Below are 22,975 nucleotides of genomic sequence, written 5' to 3' on the forward strand. Positions count from 1 at the left end.
CCATAATTTTTTTTAAGTAAAGTCAACTTGTTAAAATGTACAGTTCTCTGTGTGTTGCTGTTCACAAAATCCCCTTTGTTCACAAACAACCTTCGATCTAGCAAGCTACATGCTGAAAGTTTTGAAGAAAATTCTGATTGTGCAACAAGACAGGCATGATTGGTTGTTTTAGCAAATGATTGTAAATAATTACACGGAATATGTTTACAGCATTTACTGTCTAACTGGGACCGATTGGGAGGATTGCTATGGACGAAATACATAAGGCGATACACTGATAAGAGCAAATTACGTTTACATTTACCACACACGCCATGTCCTTTGGGTCAGGTTGACCTACTGCCCCCCTCCCACCCCCTGTCCTTCACATTAGCACACACATCCTTTAGGTCATGTAGACCCTATAATTGCCACAGTTCACACTCCGGTGTCCTTCACATTTAGCACATGCGGTCGATTCCCATCGCGTCTGCGTGCAGCGTGCTCAGGATCACCACGTTCTTGTTCTTCTTGGCGATGTAGGACACCAGATTGTCCTTGGAAGCCATCCAGGTGAGACCTCAGGCTTGTTCCTCCTCACCGTGCTGACCATCGTGAGGCTCCTCTCCAGGAGCTGTCTCGCTAAAAGCAAAGTGTCCATAATGGGACTCAAACCCGGGCCTTCCAGGTGAAGAAACCACAGGAAAGCCTAACTGACCACTAAAACCATACAGTGCTGATATGTAAAGCCCTAAATAAAAATAAACTTTAAATATAAGCAAAGTATTCAAAGCTCTCCCCTATGTCTTATCATCATCATCATCATCATCATCATCATCATCATCATCATCATCATCCTTATTATTGGTAGACCTATTATTATTATTATTAATGGTATTAGTATTATTGTTATTAGTATTCTCATTATAATTATCAGTAGCGTTATTCTTATTATTCTTATTCTTAGAATTATGTCAAATTGACCCAATGGGATGCTACTCTGGCCTGGCCACGCATGTGCGGTGGCAACAACACGCTCCCAGGTCATATTGACCCGCTCGGTCATATTGACTCGCTGGGTCAACAGGAGGGTTAAACAAATGCAAATAACTCAGCACCCAGAATGTATCTGTAATTGGGAGGATGGGCAAGACAGTAGCGAGGGGCAGTGGAGAAGGTGGCAGGGTGAAGTGGATAAAAGGAAGGTGCTGCAGAGTAACAGTACATTGCCAGCAGATCAGGATCAGGCTGAAGGATGAGTAGGACTCTACTGTGGCTGCTGGCCTCGCAGGCCTTTTTCTCTCTGATTTCTCTGGCTGATGGAGCTCCATTGTAAGTAGACCTGTATTACATTTACCTGTATTACATTTACCCCCATGTGCTTTTGCCCTCTGAAACCCAAGCCATTTTTGTGGCTTGTCCCCAGTGGGGAAATTACAATGTACACTCTGTTTGTTAGAAAGCATTACACACACAGGCCTGAAATACACACACATTCTATTCATGCACAAATGGAGAGATGTCAGAGTGAGTGAGCTGCCAGTTGGGGTGCAGTGCCTTGCTCAAGAGGTGGCACCTGGCAGTGCCCAGGAGGTGAACGGGCATCTTTCCAGCTACCAATCCACACTCTGTACTTTGGTCCATACTGGGACTTGAACCAGCAACCCTCCGGTTCCCAAACCAAGTCCCTACGGACTGAGCTACAGCTCATTTTACAAGTCTGGCATCTCAAATTAACAGAAGCAGGAATTGCTCCTTAATAAAGTATCTCTATCTATCAATCTCTTTTGTAGCCTATTTCTGTACGTAGCTTTCATGCTAGTGCCATTTGTTTTCAAATTTGCCTTCTTGCAAAGAATTGGATCCAGAATCAGAAATGCTTTGATGCAAATTTTATTGATTCCATTGATTCTTATTTTCAAACTGTGGCTGAAAACTGAAATACTTTAAATATTACACAAAATACATGTAAACCAAAATGAAATCTATAAGAGTATAAGAAATTAAGAAAATAAAAATAAATGTTTGTCAGTACATCATAACTGCAGTATATTCACATCAATATCTTTCTCTCTCTCTCACTGCTGCTCTGCAGGAAGGTGATGTCTGCCCCTAACTTGTTGCGGGTAGGAACAGCAGAAAACATCTTTGTGGAATGTCAAGACTGCACCGGGGGAAACATCCTGGTCAACATCAATGTGATGAACCATCCATACAAAAACAAAAAGCTGACATCCACATCTGTGAACCTTACCAGTGCAAGAAACTTCCAGGAGCTCGGACAAATAACGGTAAGTGAAATACTGTCACGCTGTATATTCATGTTACTGTAACTTTGCTTCATTTTCTAGCATGATCACAAAGAATGTAGATATGAATCCAGAAATGTACATCCTGATGCACATACTGCTCATCATACTGGTTTCAGATCCCTGCTGAAAGCTTCAGTAAGGATCCTACCATAAAGCAGTATGTGTACCTGCAAGCTCAGTTCCCGGACCAACTGCTGGAGAAAGTCGTCTTAGTGTCCTTCCAGTCCGGGTACATCTTCATCCAGACTGACAAGACCCTCTACACCCCCAACAGCAAAGGTGAGTTCAATACTGAGCTACATAACAAACACACTTAGGGCCCTAATTTAACAATCTGAAACGCAAGTATCAAACGTGAAACGCAAGTAGCTTTGTGGGCGGGTCTCGGCCGCTGTTGCTATTATACCGGCGGGATAAATGACTCTTGCGCCCGATGCAAATCTAAAATGGTTAGGTCTGAAGTAGCTGGGTGTGGTTTGGGTGTAACGTGCAATAAACCAATCAAAGCGTCATCTCACATTCCCTATAAAGCAGGCGCGCTTGTTCCATGGCAGATTGCTATTATGACGGCGGATTTGCCTGGCGCACGCCAGCGGGAGCTGTCCGGGATACGGCAAAGTAATAAACGCCCGTCTTGACCGGGTGGCGATGTTGCTGCGGCCTCTCGGCGCATCTCCTCAAATCTGGAGAGGATTGCTGCAGCCATGGAGCGTGGGAATCCAAACGCACCACCTGCTCCTGTTGTGCCCCTTCCTCCTCCCCCTACTCCACCAGGAGCGCATAGCGCATTGCCACTCCCGGACCAGATCCCACTGGAGTGTCCAATCCCACCGTAGTTCAACATCGAGTCTCCTTAAGTCCTCTAATATTTCCTCATTTATGTCATCAACACATCCATGATTCATGGAAATGTTGTGTAAAACACAACAAGCCACAAAGAATGCTGCGACTTTTCTGTGGAGGGAAAAGTCCGATGTGGGTGGGGTGCAAAATAGGAATGATACATGCATCGGTGTACAAAGGCAATTGCGCTGAGTGTAAGATAGGGCCCTTACTCCTTGGTTTTTCCAGAATTGGAACTGTAAATTAAAGTAAAATTAATCTCTCTTTTGAAATAAGTGGAATAGTGAGGTCAAAAATAGATACACCTTCCTCCAACCTTGAGCAGCAAAATCAACCTCTTTCTTTCTCTGTCAGTTCATTTCAGGATGTTTGCAGTGACGCCCCGTATGGAGCCCGTAGAGAGGGTTGCAGAAACTCAAACTGATGCTTCTATTGCCATGGAGGTTGTGGAATTGTATTTCATCTTTGATAAGCAAATAATTTAATGTAATATTTTGTAAATAATCAGCTGTAACTGAGAGCATGACGCTCTCTTAGTGAGGTGATATTACAAATTCTTAACAGTAGATAATGTTCATACTAATGACCGAAATTAAAATACACATCCACAGTTAACCTTGTGTCTTTGTTAGGTTGTCTGACTCTAGTAAAACATGTCCTACTACTTACTGGAAATGCAAGAAAAATAAATGCAGTGGTCGAGTTGCACATTCCCTCAGTGGAACTCAGAAACTTTTCAAAAATATCTGAAAAAGAGTCAATCTAGACATTGAGAAGGCTGCTGGATTGTAGACAAAGAACATACATAAAATATAGCATGAACTTAAAGCATTTTTTAAACTGGCACCGCTCTCTCTGTGTTCATGTTTGTTAAATATTGTTTATTTTTAGACCCCTGAAGGCATCATTTTACCACTTGATCCAGTCTCTTTGAAATCAGGGATCCACTCTGGAGATTTCCAACTCGCTGAAATTGTCAGGTTAATATTTTATTTTCATTTCGTTTCTATACATTCTGTTCTTTAGTCATGCATTTAGATGTTAACATGGAAAATAGCTGACCTTAATTCAAAACATTAATATCTTAAATCATTTAAGATTATGCAAAGCAAATTTCATTACGTTTATGTTATCTTTCTACAATTATTTTCCATGTTACCAATATAGTGTTTGGACAACTACTAATCCAAAATGATTTATTTCTGTGGTAGAGATATATTAAACATGAAGTCACAATCCTTCACACATGGCCTGTTTTCTGTGAGGAGGTTCTGGATGTTCGGAGGCAAAGACAAGATAAATACCTTGGAGACCAATGGACTAAAATAATCATCCTAATAATGCAAAATACCGTTCTACAGTATTTATTGTGCAGTTTACTGGCCAACCTGAAAACTTTAAACCTGTTTTCTTCCCTCACCTTTCATGTTTCTGTAGTTACTGCTCTCTGTATTGTAATAAACGTCAAGTATATCTCTAAAATAGCTTCAGATTCACTTTTAGTTTCTAACTAAAAGTGAATCTGAAGCTATTTATATCTTACACAAATTGAGATTGAGATATATTTTTGCTTCATTGTGTGTGTGTGTGTGTGTGTGTGTGTGTAGTCTCGGAATGTGGAAAGTGGTGGCGAAGTTCCAGAGCAACCCACAGCAGAGCTATTCTGCAAAGTTCGAGGTCAAAGAATATGGTGAGCCCCGTGACCTGCACTTTTATTTACTGTAACATATTAACGTATTTCTATTTAATATTTAAAAAGCTATAATATTCATTCATTTTTATTTGATTGGACCCACAATAAAACTCCTTTGATTTTTCAGTGCTGCCCAGTTTTGAAGTTAAACTGATGCCTGTAAGCTCCTTCTTCTATGTGGACAGTCAAGAGCTCACCGTCAACATCAAAGCTACGTATGTGAAGGTTTTGGTTTTGTGGCTTAAGAGACCTGATTGGGAGATTGATTGCAGGAGAAAATATAGGGTGATGTTCAGAGGCCTCTTACTCTTTTAGTCCGTTAGTCATGTGATGTTTACTTCATTGTGGGCCTAATCTTATCCCTCTTTTGTGGATTTAGGTATTTGTTTGGTCTGAACGTTGATGGGACGGCCTACGTGGTGTTCGGGGTTATGCAAGAGGGTCAAAAGAAGAGCTTTCCAAGTTCTCTTCAGAGAGTGCAGGTGAGGTCATACTTACATGTTTGCTGTTGATTGGTCATTCTGCTGTATGCAGTATACTCTATGTTGTACAAACATACAGCTTGGCCTTTACCAGTGATACAAAATCTGCAAGACTCTAAAACATGAAAAATGTCTAGGTATTCTAAGCTGCCTATCACTATTTCAGTTAATATATTGAGATAGGAATGTAACAATTAAAGTATTTAAGATTTTCACTATGATGCTAGTCTGACAATAATTTACACCTTTAGTATATCTCCATCTGTTCACTGACTGTATTACTTTATCACTGTACTGTATTTCAAGATGCATTTTTCTTTTATGTCACATTAGATAGAGGGAGGTATTGGAGTGGTCAAACTGAAGAGAGAGCACATCACACAGACCTACCCAAACATCCTTGACCTGGTGGGGAGTTCCATATATGTAGCTGCCAGTGTGCTGACGGGGAGTGGTAAGAAAGAGAGACTGTGCGTTTGTGCTTGTTCACTATGTTTAATCATATTTGGGTTAAATTAACTATCATTTTTAATTTTATTTTTATTTTAGCAACCTGGGCAACATGGGGATCACCTTTTGAATCATGCACTACTTGCTCTTTGGCTAATAATAATAATTTCCCAAACAAGAACGAGAGGAAAAAAAATAAAATACAGATATCAGGATATGTTGTTCTGTATCAGTTAACCTAAAAGAAAGTAAACAGATGTTGAAATCAGTTTTGTGTTTCTGCATTCATTCACAGGTGGTGAAATGGTGGAGGCGGAGTTGAGAAGTATCCAGATTGTTACATCACCTTACACTATCACGTTTAAGAAAACGCCCAAATATTTCAAACCAGGAATGTCCTTCGATGTTACGGTAAATTACTTATTTAGATTTATATAAATTAACAGCAAAACTATTTTTATATTTCTACTTAAATAAGAAAAATCCTTTACAGAAACAATTAATTACTAAATACAGTTACTCTAAAAACACAGATACAAACACAGATAGCGGTTTATTCTAAATATAAAAGTTGCAAAACTGATTTAATATGAAATATTTTCATCTGTCATGGATTTTCATTATGAATCAAATATTTTCTCAAACAGGTGAGATTCCAGAGAAAAAGAAAAATTCACCCGTTTGGGTCACTATATACTATCTACTTTAAATCAAAATACGCAGGACACAGCTAGTGCTGTTTGCAGAAAAAATAATCTCATATCATGAGTCAACTTAATATGTTTTAATAAGACATTTTTCTGATTGTTCAGCTGTTTGTGTCTCTGATGGCAGGTTGAAGTTGTAAATCCTGACGGCACTCCGGCAAAAGGTGTTGCAGTGGTGGTCGACCCGGGCCATGTGCAGGCTTTAGCTGCAGCCAACGGCATGGCAAAGATTACCATCAGTGCAGGTGCAAGTCTGGCAATCACCGTAAGTTTCTATTTTTTATGTATATTTTTTGCATTACAACCCGATTAGAAAATGGAAGCTTAAAGGGTAATTCAGTATTTTTCACACTGGACCCTATTTTTCCATGCATTGATATCTAACTAATCTCGCTTTAAGGAAACAGACATCGGCGACAGACATCGGCGATTGGAATGTCGAGGATATAGACTAATATCTAAGTGACTAATGTGAACAAAAATCTTAAAAATTGGTCCAGTAATAAGCGAGAATGCTTTAACCGGCAGCCACAAATAGGACTGCAAAGGTCCTATGACATGCTGCTTTTTGGATGTTTTATATATGCCTTAGTGGTCCCCTAATACTGTATCTGAAGTATATCTCTTTCCAGAAATTCAGCCTTGCTGCAGAATTACAGCCACTAGAGCCAGTCCCACAATGAGCTTTCCTTAGGATGTGCCATTTCTGTGTCTGTAGCTTTAAATGCTATTGAGGAGGAGAGAGGGAGGCAAGGTGGAGGTTGGGGGTGTGGCCTTGACCAACTGCCACTTTGCTTGTTTGATAGCCATGATGTCTGACCGCCAAATTCTCTGGGCGATCAGAGCAGAGAAAGGGGAGGTAACCTTGCTGCTTATGACCTCATAAGGAGAAGATTCCAGATCGGCCCATCTGAGCTTTCATTTTCTCTAGCAACTCCTTCAACTGCATGGCTTCCAGGAAGCCTGCTCTTGTGTATCCACGCCTATAGCTCCTTGATGATCCCTCCTTGATGCTCGCTTCTCAGTCCTCGGGACAGAAATTTGAGCCTTGAGACAGCCTTCACTGAGGAGGAACAGAACAGGTTCAGCCGAGGAGTCGGCCATTAGAGGCAGCCGGGAGGCAAAATTACGAATCCCACTATGGCCACGCCAAGACCTGCCCTACGAAGCAGCTCGATTGGTTGAGGTTAGGCATTTCACCTCGAGTGGTTAAGGGGAGGGTTATGGGATTGGTCAGGGGATAGGACCTGTACATGTAAGCATGGACGCAAAATATTGCAGCCGGAAGGTCTCCAGGCTGCAGCCATACCCGACTCCAAACTTTTCCATTAGTCTCTCCAGAGTTTCACCACCAGGCGGCTCCCGTTTGGTCCACGTGATCCAGTAGCATAACTCACAGAGGTAGAAGTGGAAATGTCTACCTGGGTGATCTATCACGTCTACCTCTATCTAATCAAGTAGAGCTGTCCCCCAGCCTTGCAGCTCTATGCTGATTTTAAGATTTCATAGCTAATTTTCTTGGTTCTGCTGCTCACATATTTATTGTGAAGTATGTGAATGGTGAAGATACCGTAGTTAAGCATCTTCAAGCAAGACCAAAATATCTTTCTCCAAAACAGAGCTAAAAGGAAAGCAAATATTGGCAATGCATTAATGCTAATGTTCTGTTTCTGAAGATGTTGAAAGTAGGCCTACGTGTTTGCCACAACAGCTTTTTTAAGCCAATGATGCAATAATTGCGACCACGGATGTTAATGTTATTCTTCCCCATGGTGGCCAAAAATGCAGCTGTAAGTAACAAACTGAGTTGAGTTGTAGTTTGAGCTGATGCTTATTGGATGTTAATTTAAGGTGTCTTTCCTAGAAAAACACTCACTTTTTACCTTGCTCAATTAAATGTCAATATTTAATACAGCAATGCAAAGAAACAAGACAATGAAGCGTACCAATGGCCAGCGTTATGTTGTACTGTCAAGCTATTGTATGAAAATTATTTTCAATTCTTTAGTGTATGTCTTCTTGTTAGTCCATTAAGTCTTTTTGTTATTGCTAGGCTACTGCCAGGCAAGGTCTTCATAGGATAGGATAGTCTTGAGACTTTTTAATGTATTATTTAATCATCTGTTTGTGTATGATTACCTGTGTTTGTCGTTAATTGCAGGCAAGAACCAATGATCCTCATATTTCAAATGAAAAGCAAGCATCAGCCACCATGGTAGCTCTCCCATATACCACTCAAAGCAACAGCTACATTCACATAGGTAAGGGACATCCTGAAATGACATTAGATGTTGAAAAAAAGGTTGTGGAATTGGTAAAGTATGCACCATGCACTACATCTTTTCAGTGTCCAACACTCATCACAACATGTCACATTTGCAGGTGTGGATACAGCTGAGCTGGAATTAGGAGACAACCTCAAAATCAGCCTCATCCTCAAGAGGCAGGAAAATCAAAACAATGACATCACATACCTGGTGAGAGATGTTTTTCACCTGCATGTGTGCATATATAACTTTTTTCTGTTGCATCCCACAACCTGTGTAGTCTATACATGTCGGATAAGAACTGATGTTATCTATGTCCATAGATCCTGAGCAAAGGTCAACTGGTAAAAAATGGGCGTTACAAGACGACAAGAGGCCAAATACTGATTCCCCTAACAGTCACTGTTACCAAAGAAATGCTGCCATCGTTCCGCATCGTAGCCTACTACCACACAGATGGCAATGAAGTGGTATCAGACTCTGTCTGGGTGGATGTAAAGGACTCCTGCATGGGCTCGGTGAGACACAGATAGTAAGATTTATTTTATATAGTCTAACTGCTTTAACGTTGCCTCATTCATTGACCTCCCCTTCACATTTAGCTGAGGCTGGAATCATCCAGTCCCGCTCCATCCTATGAGCCTCGCAGGTCGTTTGGTCTTAAGGTCACTGGAGACCCAGGGGCCACAGTGGGACTGGTGGCAGTTGACAAAGGCGTCTATGTCCTAAACAACAAGCACCGTCTCACCCAGAAAAAGGTAATTTGTTAATTTTATATTTAACAGATATAAAGTGTGACAGTGATTTAATTTATAAAAATATATATGTATAAAAAATGACACATTAACTTTCATGTTTGTTAGCGTTTGGATTCAAATAACATCCAGTATAAATTTGTCCTGCAGTAAATACATTGCATGTGTTAATATCACTATTTACGTGTAAATGTGTCTCGTAAATGTGTTCAATGCCATATCAGAACTGTCATGTGAGTTTATAGATATGTGTTTAAGAGACTCCGTAGTGTAAGGAAGAGGATTAGGGCCTAATGTGAAAAATGTATTTGAGTTCTTAGATTAAAGTCAGAATTCTGACTTTTTTTCTCAGAATTCTGACTTTATTCTAAAACAAAAACATACATGGCAGTTCTGATATGACATTAAACACATTTACGAGACACATTTACACATTCAATGTAAATATTGCAAGACAAATTTATACTGGATATCATATATAATTATACTCGAATAAGTCTAAAATGGTTATTTATGGGTTATTATTCTAAAAGTTATTACTGTGCACTATTCACTCCCGTTTTCTCTCCTGCTCTGACCTCAACGATTAACTAGAGCTGCATCTCATGGCTGTTATTTGATAGCTCCAAAAAAGTTCTAATAAGGGAAGAAGTTCCACTCTCTCGTTACTTCCGGCTTCTGAACTGGTTGCAGTTCCACTCTTGTTCCATATAGGGGGCATGCACAGGCGAGTGCAGAATGAATGGGACTGAGATACTGCTTTACAGCAAGCTGAGTCACTTCCTTTTATCTTTCGCATCGACAACACAGCTGACAGGTTAGGCTCTCCCTGTCAATACACGCTCTAGAAATAGGTTTGCTAATGTTTTAAAGACCACCCCAAAATATTCACTCTGACATTCTGGTTCCGCTTGGGATGCCGTCAAGTGGGACCTCTGGTCTTAATCAGTCCTTCACTGACCAATCAGCAGAATTAGCAGAATGCTAGCATGCTATGGGCAACAACGACTCAACCTGTAAGAAATCGAAAGGACATAAGTACTCGTTCATTCAACTTTCGACCTATAATCCATGTTGAACTTGCAAAAACTACAATCAAATCTGAGATTTCTCAACGACAATCAGGAGAAAGAGACAAATTTAGCCATCTAGCTCCATAGAGTCCCATTCATTTTGCACTCGCCTGCGATCACCCCCAGTGGAACTCTGGTGGAACTGCAACCAAATTCGGGACAATGAGACTGAATAGGGAGTAGAAAGGCTTTCCGTTGACCGGCTTTGATAGCTCCTCGGTCCTCGGCTGAACTGGAAGTTGTTCTGTCCCTGTTCTGTTGCTAACTCCGCCCAAACAGCTGACAGATTCATGTGACTTCAGAGGAAAGGACGTCTCATCCCTCTACAACACATTTGCTCGTTGCCTCTCTCCTCTGATGATTTCCTTGCGTCTCTCCTGTGCCGCCTCGGTGAAAGGGACTAAGACGTGAGGAAGGGAGGCAAGTGGAGGAGTCGGGGATGCAATTTCAGGGCTATGGGATGCACCTCCAGGTGGGCGTGGTCAGCTCTTGCTCATGATCAAAGCCACTCTCACTGCTACGGATAAAGATTAGGGCCACAAAATGTTTATAAACTTAAAAAAACATTTTGTGGCCCTAATCTGTAGTAGTGAGAGTGGCTTTCAACAATCAAATGTGTTTTAGAGGGATGAGACATCCTTTCCTCTGAAGCATCCCATGAATCCATCAGCTGTATGGGCGGAGTTAGCAACTCATGAGATGCAGTTCTAGTTAGTCATCGGGGTCAGAGCACGAGCGAAAACAGGAGTGAATAGTGGACAGTAATAATTTGTGGAGGATCGAGTTTAACAGTTTACAGCTAGTTTGGTTTTACCTGTAGATTACCTGTGTGCGTAAATGATACCAAAGTAATTGCCTTTATTATTTCCCTTTGTCTTCATGTGTAGATTTATATGACCACAGGTTTAAATGTTCATCAGAAAGCCTTAAGTTTTGAGCTAAAGTTGTTAAAGATGATGCAACGCTGACTTGTGTTAAAATGTTAGAAGGTTACAGTTTATAGTTCATATATTGCAGTAGCCTTACTGAAATGTTACACAGATATTTGTACTTTCTTCATTTAAGTGACTGCTTATTTTGGAGTAATCAATGTTTTTTTTTTTGGTGTCATAGAGCAGAGTGATATATGACATTATTTCTAGATCATTTCTGTGGCAGTGTTTCATTCAGTTTAGTGTGTTTAATGTTTATTATATCCAAGATATATACAACTGTATATTTAGGGACACGCAACACATTAGTAAATGAGGGGTATGTTTGAGAATAACTACAGTTTATTAGTCTTTATTGTGCACAAGAGTAAGAGAGCATATATGAATGAGCTAATTTCTAGCTATAAGCCATTTAGTGCTATTATAAATGGCAGCCTTATGTGTAATTGCTGTCTGTGTATGTTTCCCATTTTGACCACACCACACACATACTCTCACCAAAATTATCTGGAGAAAGGGAAGTTCTGTGTCTTCTGTGTCTGATCAACAAACTGTGGTGATGGCTACTACAACTGAACCATTAGTCTCACCTACAATATGTCTGTTTAACTTGTGTAGCTAGTGTAACCCTATGTCTTGTCTGCTCAGGTGTGGGATATTGTAGAGAAGTACGACACAGGCTGCACACCAGGTGGAGGGAACAATGGAATGGGTGTGTTCTACGATGCTGGGCTGTTGTTTGAGTCTAACACAGCTTTTGGGACTCCCTACAGAATAGGTGACACTACTTTCTACTACTTTCTCTTCCCTTCCCAGAACATACCCCTCTTTAGGCTTTGATATTGTACCACTGAAACATCCCTAATTACAGTAGGAGAAAGAGGGTGTAAAAGTTTGGGGTTCTCTTTCATAGCATTCATTTTAATGTCTCACTATAAGCCCCCTCACATATTCACAGACACACTAATATATCATAATGCGTCAGGGCCCTACATTCATACTGTCACCAGAGGTATGCCTGTACCACCCAATATAAAATAATTCTAAATTAATTTTGTTCAAAAAACAACTTCCACTGCCTACCAATGCTGTGAATAGGGTGAAGAAAAAAAAAAAACGTGCAAGTATACTGAACAACGACGAGGTGCTAGCTGTTAAAAAAAAAGAAAACAAAATTGTCATTATAAACGTTTGTCGAGGAGGGTATAGCTGCTTAGAGAGCAGGACATCCACCTGGCCCCCTATCTGGACAACTGGCTATTGCTGGCGCGCACGGACATTGTGTTGGCACACCTGGCCGATCCGGGTATTGTGGTGAAAAGTTATTAATATTGGTGAGTGAATGTGTGTATGTGCGTGTGCGTGTGAGAGTGCAGTGTGTTGTGTGTCTGTGTGCCTAGCTTTATTCACATACTTACGTGTGTGTGTGTGTGTGTGTGTGTGTGTGTGTGTGAGAGAGAGAGAGAGAGAGAGAGAGAGAGAGAGAGAGAGATTGACGTTTGTCAGCTACTGTATTTTATGGGATAGGGACGTGTTTCAGAGGGAAGGAGAAAGAGAGAGAAAGAGAGAAAGAGCGGCTTACTTTACATTGCTGTTGCCATTGTCAACGTTTTTGCTAGCATATAAATCAGGATACTACTTATTTAAAAACGTATTTTAGTCCAATTGCCTGTTATCTAAAAAGTATAATCGTCTCTATCCGACTTAACGTTACCTTAGAGAAGTATGCTAGCGTTAGCTAAAAAGATTAGGCTGACTTCATAATTTACCTTTTCTTGTGGGATTTGAAATGTCTGATGAAAGTCTACGTGGTGGTGGTTGTGTTGGAAGTATTTGTAGTGCAGACATTGCTAACTGCCGTTCGTTTCTTCTTTGCCTGGTAAGATGTGTAATCCTTATAGCCAAACTTTATTATTTTCGGTGCAAAGGGATCCATGACGTTAAATTACTAGCTGTAGCCAGTCTCGTTTACTGCAGGTCTGCCGCGTCACTTGGTAATATTATCAGTGGGTTCCCGGCCGCGTATGCAAGAGCACCCAATCAGATCACCTAATCAGATTTTCTCATCTGTATATGGATTTTCTAAAATCGTAAAGTTAACTCCTCTTCAGTATCAGAAATAAACAGAAAGTCAAGTAATTTCAAGTCATTTGACTCAAGTCTAAGTCAAGTCTCAAGTCATGAATACCAAGTCAAAGTCGAGTCTTATGAATGTTTATCAAGCAAATCTCAAGTCCTAAAATTTGCGACTCAAGTCTAACTCGAGTCAAGTCATGTGATTCGAGTCCCCCATGTCTGGTGCATCCTGCTTGTATATGATTCCCCCCTGATAGGTTCATTGTGGGCACATTCCAGACGTTGCAAAACATTATACAGTACAAAACTCAAGTCTAGTTCCAAACTGTTGGGTTCTGTTAAAGATCTTGTCTGTGATGCGTTTCCAGAATTGAGATGTCCGGCCCCCAGCAGGAGAAAACGAGCTGCAACTATTATGGACGTCACAACCAGCTTAGGTAAGAACCATAGCTCTAAACTACCCAATAACCACATATTCAGTCATCTTCTGTCATTGTCGTTGACTTTTACAATACTTATCTTTGCCATGCTTTACATTAGTGGAAATATAAAAGTGAGAGGCTTTTTACTTCTTACGGCATTTACTTTATATGTCTATGTTCCTTCATACTGCTCCTTTCTATACTGAAGAGAGAGGGATCCCTCATTTCTTGCAGGTTTTACCCTCCCTTTTCAATTTTTTTGTCCTAGGATAGTGTGTCACATGTTGTACTGATTGTGATTTTGCTCTATTTTATTAAAACTGATTTGACTAGAAAAATATTTTGTATTTATTAAATAAGAAATGTAAAAATTTCTAACAGCTTTCCAGTTCATCATTCTCTTCCCCTCCATATCTTCTTCCTCTGTCATTCCTCCACAACCCTCTTTCTTTCCAGTGAGTCAGTATGAAGACCAAGTCCAACGTGACTGTTGTTTGGATGGCATGAGGAACACCCCCCTCTCATACACCTGTGAGAGGCGCAGCGAATACATCAGTGATGGTGCAGACTGTGCCACAGCCTTCCTGCACTGCTGCAAGGAAATGGAAACCCTGCGAGCTGAGAGGAAGGAGGATAGCCTCCTACTGGCTCGGAGTAAGATACAGGGACAAGGGATGGGGGGTAGCCCTGGGTGGTTATTCATGGTCATACTGGTAGTTAGAAAACAGTCAAAATAGTAACATTTTTGATGACACTTAGGTGAGGAGGATGATAGTTACATGGACAGCAGGGACATTAATTCTCGAACCGGGTTCCCTGAAAGTTGGCTGTGGACAGACATCAAACTGCCTGCTTGCCCTCAGGAAAACCCTAACTGGTGAGTCAACTAAAATATAGACACAAACAATAATGACTTCATAATGACACCACTAGGATGTAGAGCTATTCTTTACCTCTGAAAAACTTTTCTTTGTTTCAGTGACACCACGACATTGACGAAAAATGTTCCTTTGAAAGACTCAATCACAACCTGGCAGTTCACTGGCATTAGTCTGTCAAGAACTCACGGTGAGGATTCAGTAGTCTAGCATTGCCAGACCTTACTCCACAGCGCTGCGGAGGAGGGTCTGGCAAGTCCACAAAACATTCCAGGATGGGAGAAAAACGTGCTCTGTTTTCTTTGGCATTTCTTTTAACCAATCACAATCGTCTTGGGCGGCGCTATGTGGCTAAGCAGCTAATGAGTGAAATCCGGCGGAATTTCTTTTGGCAATGCAGTAATCCCGGAAGTGGAAAGTCGTGAATAGACTATGATTCAGTGACTTAACGATTTATTGTGCTGTAGTTGCGCATCTAGCCTTAAACCGCTCCCATCCCTTACAGTGTTTTTTTTGTCCCTCTCACAGGAATCTGTGTTGGAGAGCCATTAGAGGTCATTGTCCGGAAGGAATTCTTCATTGATCTCAGGCTGCCGTACTCTGCTGTCCGTGGAGAGCAGCTGGAAATTAAGGCAATCCTCCACAACTACAGCCCCGATCCTGCCACCGTAAGTCAGTGTAAAACTGCAGACACACTAACCAGACGGCCGACCCTCAGCAGAAAAGGCAGTTGGACTGATCAGTCTCCCCGAGTTGGTCAAAATAGTGCCTCGGAACACACCAAAGCGATGAGGCGTAATACGTCTCCATAACAGCAGGCGGCGCTAATCTGTATTGTCGAAAAATGAAAAGCAGCTGATTGGACGAACGTGTCATGTGGGTCTGGTTTCTCTGGAAATTCAAAGACAGACTGTCATGGCGGCTTGTTCAAAATAGATAGAATAGATCTCATATTGTACTAAAATAGTTCACCGAAACGTGTTTCTGAAAACATTTTAAGCGAGAAAATAGGCCATGCAGTTGCTGAATCTGTCTTCATTTCAGATTTTGAGAGACTCTAGTCATGCTCATTCTGCTCGCCATTCCGTGTTCCGAGTTTGACTGCCAGCAGTGCCCGCCCCACCGATTATACATGTCACACGGGACACACCGAACAGGCTCAAGTCACTGACCTCGCCAGACTGTCCAATGGTCAATTATCGGCTTGGTGTGTCAGCGCCTTTACTCTGCTCTGGTGTTTCCAGTTCCAGACCATCCCCAGAGAACTGACGACCGTTAAGGCGATTTTGCAAGCAGCTTATAACGACATGTTTGTCACATGGTGGTCGGACCCAGAACTGAGGCAACCTTACTGGTATTAATGTTTGGCGGCCTGTTTTAATTTTAGTTTTAGTCTAGTCTTTGTGTTTTAGTCTAGTCTTTGTGTCAAGCTGTCATTTTAATTTTTATTAGTTTTAGTCATGTTCATAGTCCTTTTAGTCTCGTCAAGTTTCAGTTGACTAAAAGTCTGAGCATTTTAGTGTTATTTTAGTCAGAATTATCCATGACTATTTTAGTCTAGTTTTAGTCTACAAAAACTGACGACATTTAGTCTAGTTTTAGTCAATGAAAATTGTATTTTAGTCTCTTTTTAGTAATGCAATTATATTTAACCCAGTCAACATAGTATAAATACCTAGTAGTATAGAGAAAACAAAAAAAATCTTTTAGCCAAACCCATTTCAAACAAGGTTATCTTATTATATTATTGTTACCTTATAGACTCAAGAATACATCCATCCCAGACACGGAAGATGCTCTGATTTGAATTTACAACATATTTATTTTACCAACCAAACATGTTAGAAGTACACACACATACATTTAAATAAAATAAAACAACATCACATGACAATGCCAGAAAAAAATTAATACATTCAAGTTTTACCTCCTTGTGGCAAAGAAATCCTGAGCACTAGTTGGCTTGTCCATCTTCTTGGGTGGGACTTGCTTCACTGGTGCCATTTCTGGAATCTAGCACAGGAATAGATACAATGACAGGACAGATGCAGCCTCTGTACAATCTAACTGTTGTAAATATTAAGTAGCATAAATCCTTGCTATGATTTTTACCATAGTAAATCAACCTCTTAGTGAGTGACTTGACTGTCCGTAAAAGAAAAAAAAGTCTACATAATCAAAACAGAAGTAGTCTAAGCAGTAGTCTCAGGAGGCATGTTAATGCCAATACCATTTGTTTAAATGTATGTATTGGTCTAGAATAAAATATTCAAAGTCATGTTGTTGATGCCAAATTCAGATTGCTATGTGAATGACAAAACTAGCTACAGTATTTGGCCAAAAAGGGATGCTTAGTACATATGGAGTCAGTCAGTCAGGTAGGAACTAAGAACCCACTTTACCCACTCTCTCACGCAAACAAACACACACACACACACACACACACACACACACACACACACACACACACACACACACACACACACACACACACGGTCGTTTTCAGCTCCAGTGGGTAATGTATAAAGCAAACGTTAAAATGACACACATTAACCACAGCATCATGAGTTGGCATGAGCTTTCTAAAATAGAAAGTAACATTACGTTAATGTCTTGACTTATCTCAATTTCTTTCTTTCCAAATGTCGTTACCAAAGATGAACCCCGGCTGGCCGGCCATCGGTCCCTTTCTCTGTCAGACTTTTTTGTCGTTTACGCTAGCTAACTCACTGCAGCTGCATCTTCTAAATCAGTGGTTCCCAACCTGGGGTCTGGGCACCCCCAGGGGGGGCGGCAAAGATCACAGGGGGTGCGCAAGTCTTTATCTGGTTTGAGGTTGAGGTAAAAAAAAAATATTTGCACATGTTAAACAATATGATAATACACTAGAATATATAATGTATACAAAAGTCTGTATGAAAACTATATATTTTGTTGTAGGCTTGTTTTTCTTGCCGCCACGGCATCACATCATGTGCTCAGCTTTTCTTAGACATGAGTAGGGGGGGCGCCAAGGAAAAAAGGTTGGGAACCACTGTTCTAAATAATGCTGTGAGTAGGGCTTGAGGAAGTAACGTTGTCTTCGACAAAATAACGTTATAACATTTTGTCTCGTCTCGTTTTGGTCAACGAAAATGAAGAGACATTTTAGCAATAGATAAAAAAAAAAAACACGCACATTTAGTCTCATTTTTATTCATCAACAATATTGCATTATACATTTAATTATAGTCACCGTCATATGACATTACATTTCTTTAAATTAGGGATGCATCATTGTTAGGTGACCTAAAATATAACTGATGATTACGATCCTATTATTCACTCCATTGGGTTTTTATCTTTAAAAACTGCACATACTTCAGTCTTTTTCTCCATCTTTGTCTTGTTTTTAAGGTGCGTGTGGATCTGACTGATGAGGAGAATGTGTGCAGTTCAGCCTCTAAACGTGGAAGGTATCGCCAGGAGGTCAAAATGGGGGCCCAAACTACACTAACTGTACCCTTCATCATTATTCCCATGAAAGAAGGAACATATAGCATTGAGGTCAAAGCAGCTGTTAAAGATTCTTCCCTCAATGATGGAATCATGAAGAAGCTGCTGGTGGTGGTAAGAAAAACAGACTCCATCTAGGGGGTTTAAAGCTTATTTATACCATATAAGAACTGTTCTCTTAAATGTTCAACCTGCAATAAAAAAGTTAAACTTTACATTTACATTTACAACGTTACGGTTAGAATGTACAGTATGTGCGGCTACTGTCAGGCTGTTGCCACCAATTTGGACTGATGTTCAGCTGGGATGTTGTATGCAGCCACTTGCTTGATTTGTCTGGGCTATCCAAAATCACTCCATCCAATCCATTTTATGACACGACAACTCTATGGTTTTGGTTAGGTTTAGGCAGAAAAACAACTTGGTTAGGTTTAGGAAAATAACCATGTTTTGTGTTAAAAATGTGGGTTCAAATAAGTACTGGGGGTACAACTACAACTTCTTCCTTGTGGTTACAATGAAAACCATGAGTTAAAGGTTAGGGAATTATTGTTGTTACGTGTTTAAAAAAACATTGACTGCCACTGGTTGGAAACAGTAAACCAACAGCAAACTCCTGTGTTAATTAAAGGAATGAGTCATCAGAGAGACAAGATTGCTACAAAATAGTTGTAATTTCTAATGTTTGTCTCCTTTCAGCCTGAAGGCGTACTGGTTAAATCTTCTCAGATTATACTCATAGACCCCACTACTAAAGGTGTAGGTGAGTTTACCCATTAATTAGCCACATAATGTAGTCATTTAGTAATGTTTTTAACATGTTCTACCTGATCCCCCAACTTTCCCACTGTTTCTCCCTTTAGCTGGTAAACAAGAAGTAACTCTCAACAGTGGAATTCCTATAAAAGATTTGGTCCGAAACACACCTACTAGCACACATATCTCTGTGACAGGTCAGATATGTTATATTTGGGTTATGTCATACAGTGCCTGTACAATGCACTTTGCATGGGTTTAAATTGTTGTGTTTGGTGTGTTTTGTGTGTGTAGGGAGAAATCAAGTTCATCGTTTGGTGAGGACCGTTAGCGCAGACGCTTTGGGTTCTATGATCGTCCAGCCCAGCGGCTGTGGAGAGCAGAACATGGTCAGCATGACCCTACCAGTCATTGCAGTCATATATTTGGACAAAACCGACCAGTGGGAAAAAGTGGGACCTGAGAAACGTGATGTAGCCATCGAATTCATCAACAATGGTGGGCTCAAAGATGTATTTATTTGCACAGATACCAGACATCTTAATAATTGATTGATTCCCCTCTGTGTGGGATTTTAAAGCTTATGATTGGTAGAATTGATATAAAAAAGGCAGTGTGGTAGACAGTAATGTATGCTATATCCTTGCCCTACATATACAAGCTAGGGACACTGAGAATTAATAGTCTGAAAGCAAAACATAGACTCATAGACCATGTTTTAACCAGGGTTGTCAGTACAAACAAAAACCTATGCCAGCAGAATCATTTGAAAGATGCTATAATCACAGAATGTAACAGGACTTCTCAAAGTGGTTGTGTGTTGTTTGTGTCCAGGCTACCAGAATCAGCTTGTCTTCCTTAAAGATGATGGGTCTTTTGCTGCTTGGCCGGATCAAAAGAGCAGCACCTGGTGAGGCATCCAAACATCCATGAACTCATATTTAATTATTTGCACATCCTCCTCTAACTTAGATTCTGACAATGTGAGGATGGTGTTTGTCATGTGTGAATAAATGAAACTAAGCTTCCTCTCCTCTCTAAGGCTGACAGCTTATGTTGCCAAGGTGTTTGCCATGGCTAACCATCTGATGGCTGTGCAAACTCAACACATCTGTAACGCCATCAGGAGTCTGATTCTCAAAGCACAGCAACCTAACGGCTCGTTTAAAGAAGTTGGACTGATTATCCATGGAGAGATGATTGTGTGTGCACTGATTTCATTGACATCTAATCTTAATCTGGTGCTACAAAAACAGCTGATCGAGATGAAAACAATTACATATATGAATATGAACAAATATGTGTGTGTATGTGTGTGTGTAGGGTGATGTGGCAGGCGAAAATTCAGATGCCTCCATGACAGCATTCTGCCTCATTTCCATGCAGGAGACTCGCAAAATATGTTCTGCCAGTGTTAATGTGAGTAATTCATCTGCAAACAATGTTTTCTCTTTTTCCCTCACCTCTTTCATTTCTTCATTTACTGACTCCACACTACTGTTGCGCAACACAAAGTTAATGTGTTAGTCATCTTAGTCTTAACATTATCATTAGCCACTTAAGTTAATGTAGTTGGGTAATGATGTGCTCTTTGGTCTTGGAATTAACATTTAGTTACCACTGTAGGTAATGTTACACAGACATGCTAGCGATTGCAGCCTACGTTAGACCGGACAAAGACATTGTTTAAGTAATTCCTTACATTTTTCTCTTGTTTCTTTAATTTTAGAATTGTTAAAAAAAAACTGCTTGTATGAAGACTGTCGCTCCTACCACATTCCCATACTGGATCAAAAGGTCCCCAGCTCCCTAGAGCGAGGGGTTTAGTGAATGGTCAATTTTGCTAAAATGATTCTTTTGAAACAGTTGAAACATTCAAATTGGAGACAAATTTGCTAATAAAGTTTGTATTATAGAGAGTGACCCCTCAGTCTACATCTACATTACATCTTTTAAATAATGTAGAAGATTAACAAATGAATCCCATTTTCACAACACAGACACCTCTCTGACACAAGTGGTGCCTCGTTTTTGTCGGTTTGATTGTTGACATGTCGAAATGAGGCACCAAAATATCTTGCTGCCTTTCAATCCAGTCTCAGCTATTGTCCAAGGTTAAAATGATACGGCATTCCTGAACAGAAGTGGATATATTTTAAATAGATTCACTACTGTTATCTGACCCTGTTTATTCCTTCTGTCCAGGGTCTGACAAGCAGTATAGCCAAAGCAGTGAAGTATCTGCAAAAGAGTCTTCCCCACCTCACCAGCCCATATGCTGTTGCCATGACGTCATATGCCCTGGCCAATGAAAACAAACTGAACAAGCCGCTCCTCTACAAGTTTGTTGCCCCAGGTATTGTCACACAGCAACATTCTTAAACTAAAATTCAGAACCAGAATATATGGTGTGATAAATAGATTAAAAAATACCACACATCCACAAATAATAACTTTAATAGTATTATTAGAGCCCAACATATCAAAAATATGTTTGAGGTATTTTAAAAAAAGTGTCTTATTTTCATAGATTCTCCACCAGAACTGATGTAATTTTTCAGCCATATAGTGTCCTGCTTAGTACACATTGGTAAGAATCTTTCAATAACAAATCTTAAGTATCAATCAGTATCAATTTTAATCTCTCAAATATTTATATCTAAGGTAGCATGGGTAATAACAATGATTAGCAGTAGTACTTCTCAATACTGAAAAGAGCAGACACAATATGGGATTTTAGCTATGCATTGAATTCAACTATCTTTAACTAAAAACAGGTGGTTTGGTAGCTTTCGGGTGCTGTTCTATGATCCCTAATGCAACACTGTGAATTGGCTTTAGAATGATAGCTAGCTAGCTAGATAGATAGCACTTTATTTTCCGTGTACACGGAAAATTGTCTTGCAATACAAGCTCCAACAATCACCACACAACAACCTAAAAACATATAGGCACAAATAAAACATAGATAATTAATATGAGCGGGGCCCTGCCCTGCAAGAGTGGTCTTAAATAGCCATACATATATAGATAAAAGTAAAAATAGGGGGAACTATCACTTCTTTGCTTTCCTGTGTTGATTCAGTAGAGATATTGACAGAGAAAAAAATGAGTGTTTATATTTGTTCTTTCTGCAGTCTGGGACCCTATAGTGTCTCCCGGAGGGCAGGAGTTGGTACTCCTCATGCAACACATGGGAAGAGTCCTAGGAGATTTTGTCAGCCAGTCCGACGGTGTGCAATACATGGCTTTCAGTGAACGCATTCTCCACTGAACGTCCCACCAATTTGGAACAAATCCTCAGGAGGATTTGTTCCAAATCAGTGGGACGTTCAACGAGAGCTTTTCTGCCATATATGGTATGCTCATGAATATTTAGATGAGCTGCGTGCTGATTGTTTGTACACAGACACAGAACTGCCCCGCAGCGCACACACACACACACACACACACACACACACACACACACACACACACACACACACACACACACAGCTGCCCGGCGCACAGCACACACACACACACACACACACAAACACAAACAGACATGAGCAGCGGCTGCAGCAAGGCAAAAACAGCGCTTAAACTGATCAACTAATGTTACTGTAGAAAGCAACACAGTATACACAGTTTTGTTACAGTTTCATCCTCCAGTGTGTCGCGCACACACACACACACACACACACACACTTGTGACATTTAGCGGAGAGTGAAGCCCTGCAGGCACGTCCTCTGCGCCGCTGCGCTGCTGCACTAAGATCCACAAGTCCCGCTCCATTGTCCGATATCTACTCGTTCTAAACACTTTTCTCTGGGCCAGTATTCCGTTGTACAGCCTGGAACACTGCATTTACG

The 22,975-nt window shown here is 40.5% G+C and overlaps 1 protein-coding gene across 1 annotated transcript in view; it reads left to right on the plus strand.

Moving 5' to 3' along the window:
• The first annotated feature begins 1,234 nt into the window (after positions 1-1,234).
• The window catches only part of LOC114566131 (complement C3-like), a 34,664-nt gene continuing 12,923 nt past the window's right edge, over positions 1,235-22,975 (plus strand). The window contains exons 1-29 of the mRNA XM_028594457.1: positions 1,235-1,311; positions 2,075-2,270; positions 2,408-2,570; positions 3,489-3,577; positions 4,026-4,114; positions 4,742-4,824; positions 4,955-5,042; positions 5,207-5,309; positions 5,643-5,763; positions 6,055-6,170; positions 6,594-6,731; positions 8,628-8,727; positions 8,849-8,943; positions 9,057-9,251; positions 9,336-9,491; positions 12,142-12,271; positions 13,938-14,006; positions 14,448-14,645; positions 14,751-14,868; positions 14,971-15,059; positions 15,398-15,537; positions 18,266-18,478; positions 19,064-19,127; positions 19,228-19,317; positions 19,415-19,618; positions 19,955-20,030; positions 20,163-20,322; positions 20,444-20,539; positions 21,326-21,476. Of these exons, the coding sequence (XP_028450258.1) occupies positions 1,235-1,311; positions 2,075-2,270; positions 2,408-2,570; positions 3,489-3,577; positions 4,026-4,114; positions 4,742-4,824; positions 4,955-5,042; positions 5,207-5,309; positions 5,643-5,763; positions 6,055-6,170; positions 6,594-6,731; positions 8,628-8,727; positions 8,849-8,943; positions 9,057-9,251; positions 9,336-9,491; positions 12,142-12,271; positions 13,938-14,006; positions 14,448-14,645; positions 14,751-14,868; positions 14,971-15,059; positions 15,398-15,537; positions 18,266-18,478; positions 19,064-19,127; positions 19,228-19,317; positions 19,415-19,618; positions 19,955-20,030; positions 20,163-20,322; positions 20,444-20,539; positions 21,326-21,476 (3,607 nt within the window). The remainder of the gene's footprint in view (positions 1,312-2,074; positions 2,271-2,407; positions 2,571-3,488; positions 3,578-4,025; positions 4,115-4,741; positions 4,825-4,954; positions 5,043-5,206; positions 5,310-5,642; positions 5,764-6,054; positions 6,171-6,593; positions 6,732-8,627; positions 8,728-8,848; positions 8,944-9,056; positions 9,252-9,335; positions 9,492-12,141; positions 12,272-13,937; positions 14,007-14,447; positions 14,646-14,750; positions 14,869-14,970; positions 15,060-15,397; positions 15,538-18,265; positions 18,479-19,063; positions 19,128-19,227; positions 19,318-19,414; positions 19,619-19,954; positions 20,031-20,162; positions 20,323-20,443; positions 20,540-21,325; positions 21,477-22,975) is intronic.

This window comes from Perca flavescens, chromosome 2 (genome assembly GCF_004354835.1).
Source record: "Perca flavescens isolate YP-PL-M2 chromosome 2, PFLA_1.0, whole genome shotgun sequence".
Taxonomy (NCBI): Eukaryota; Metazoa; Chordata; class Actinopteri; order Perciformes; family Percidae; genus Perca; species Perca flavescens.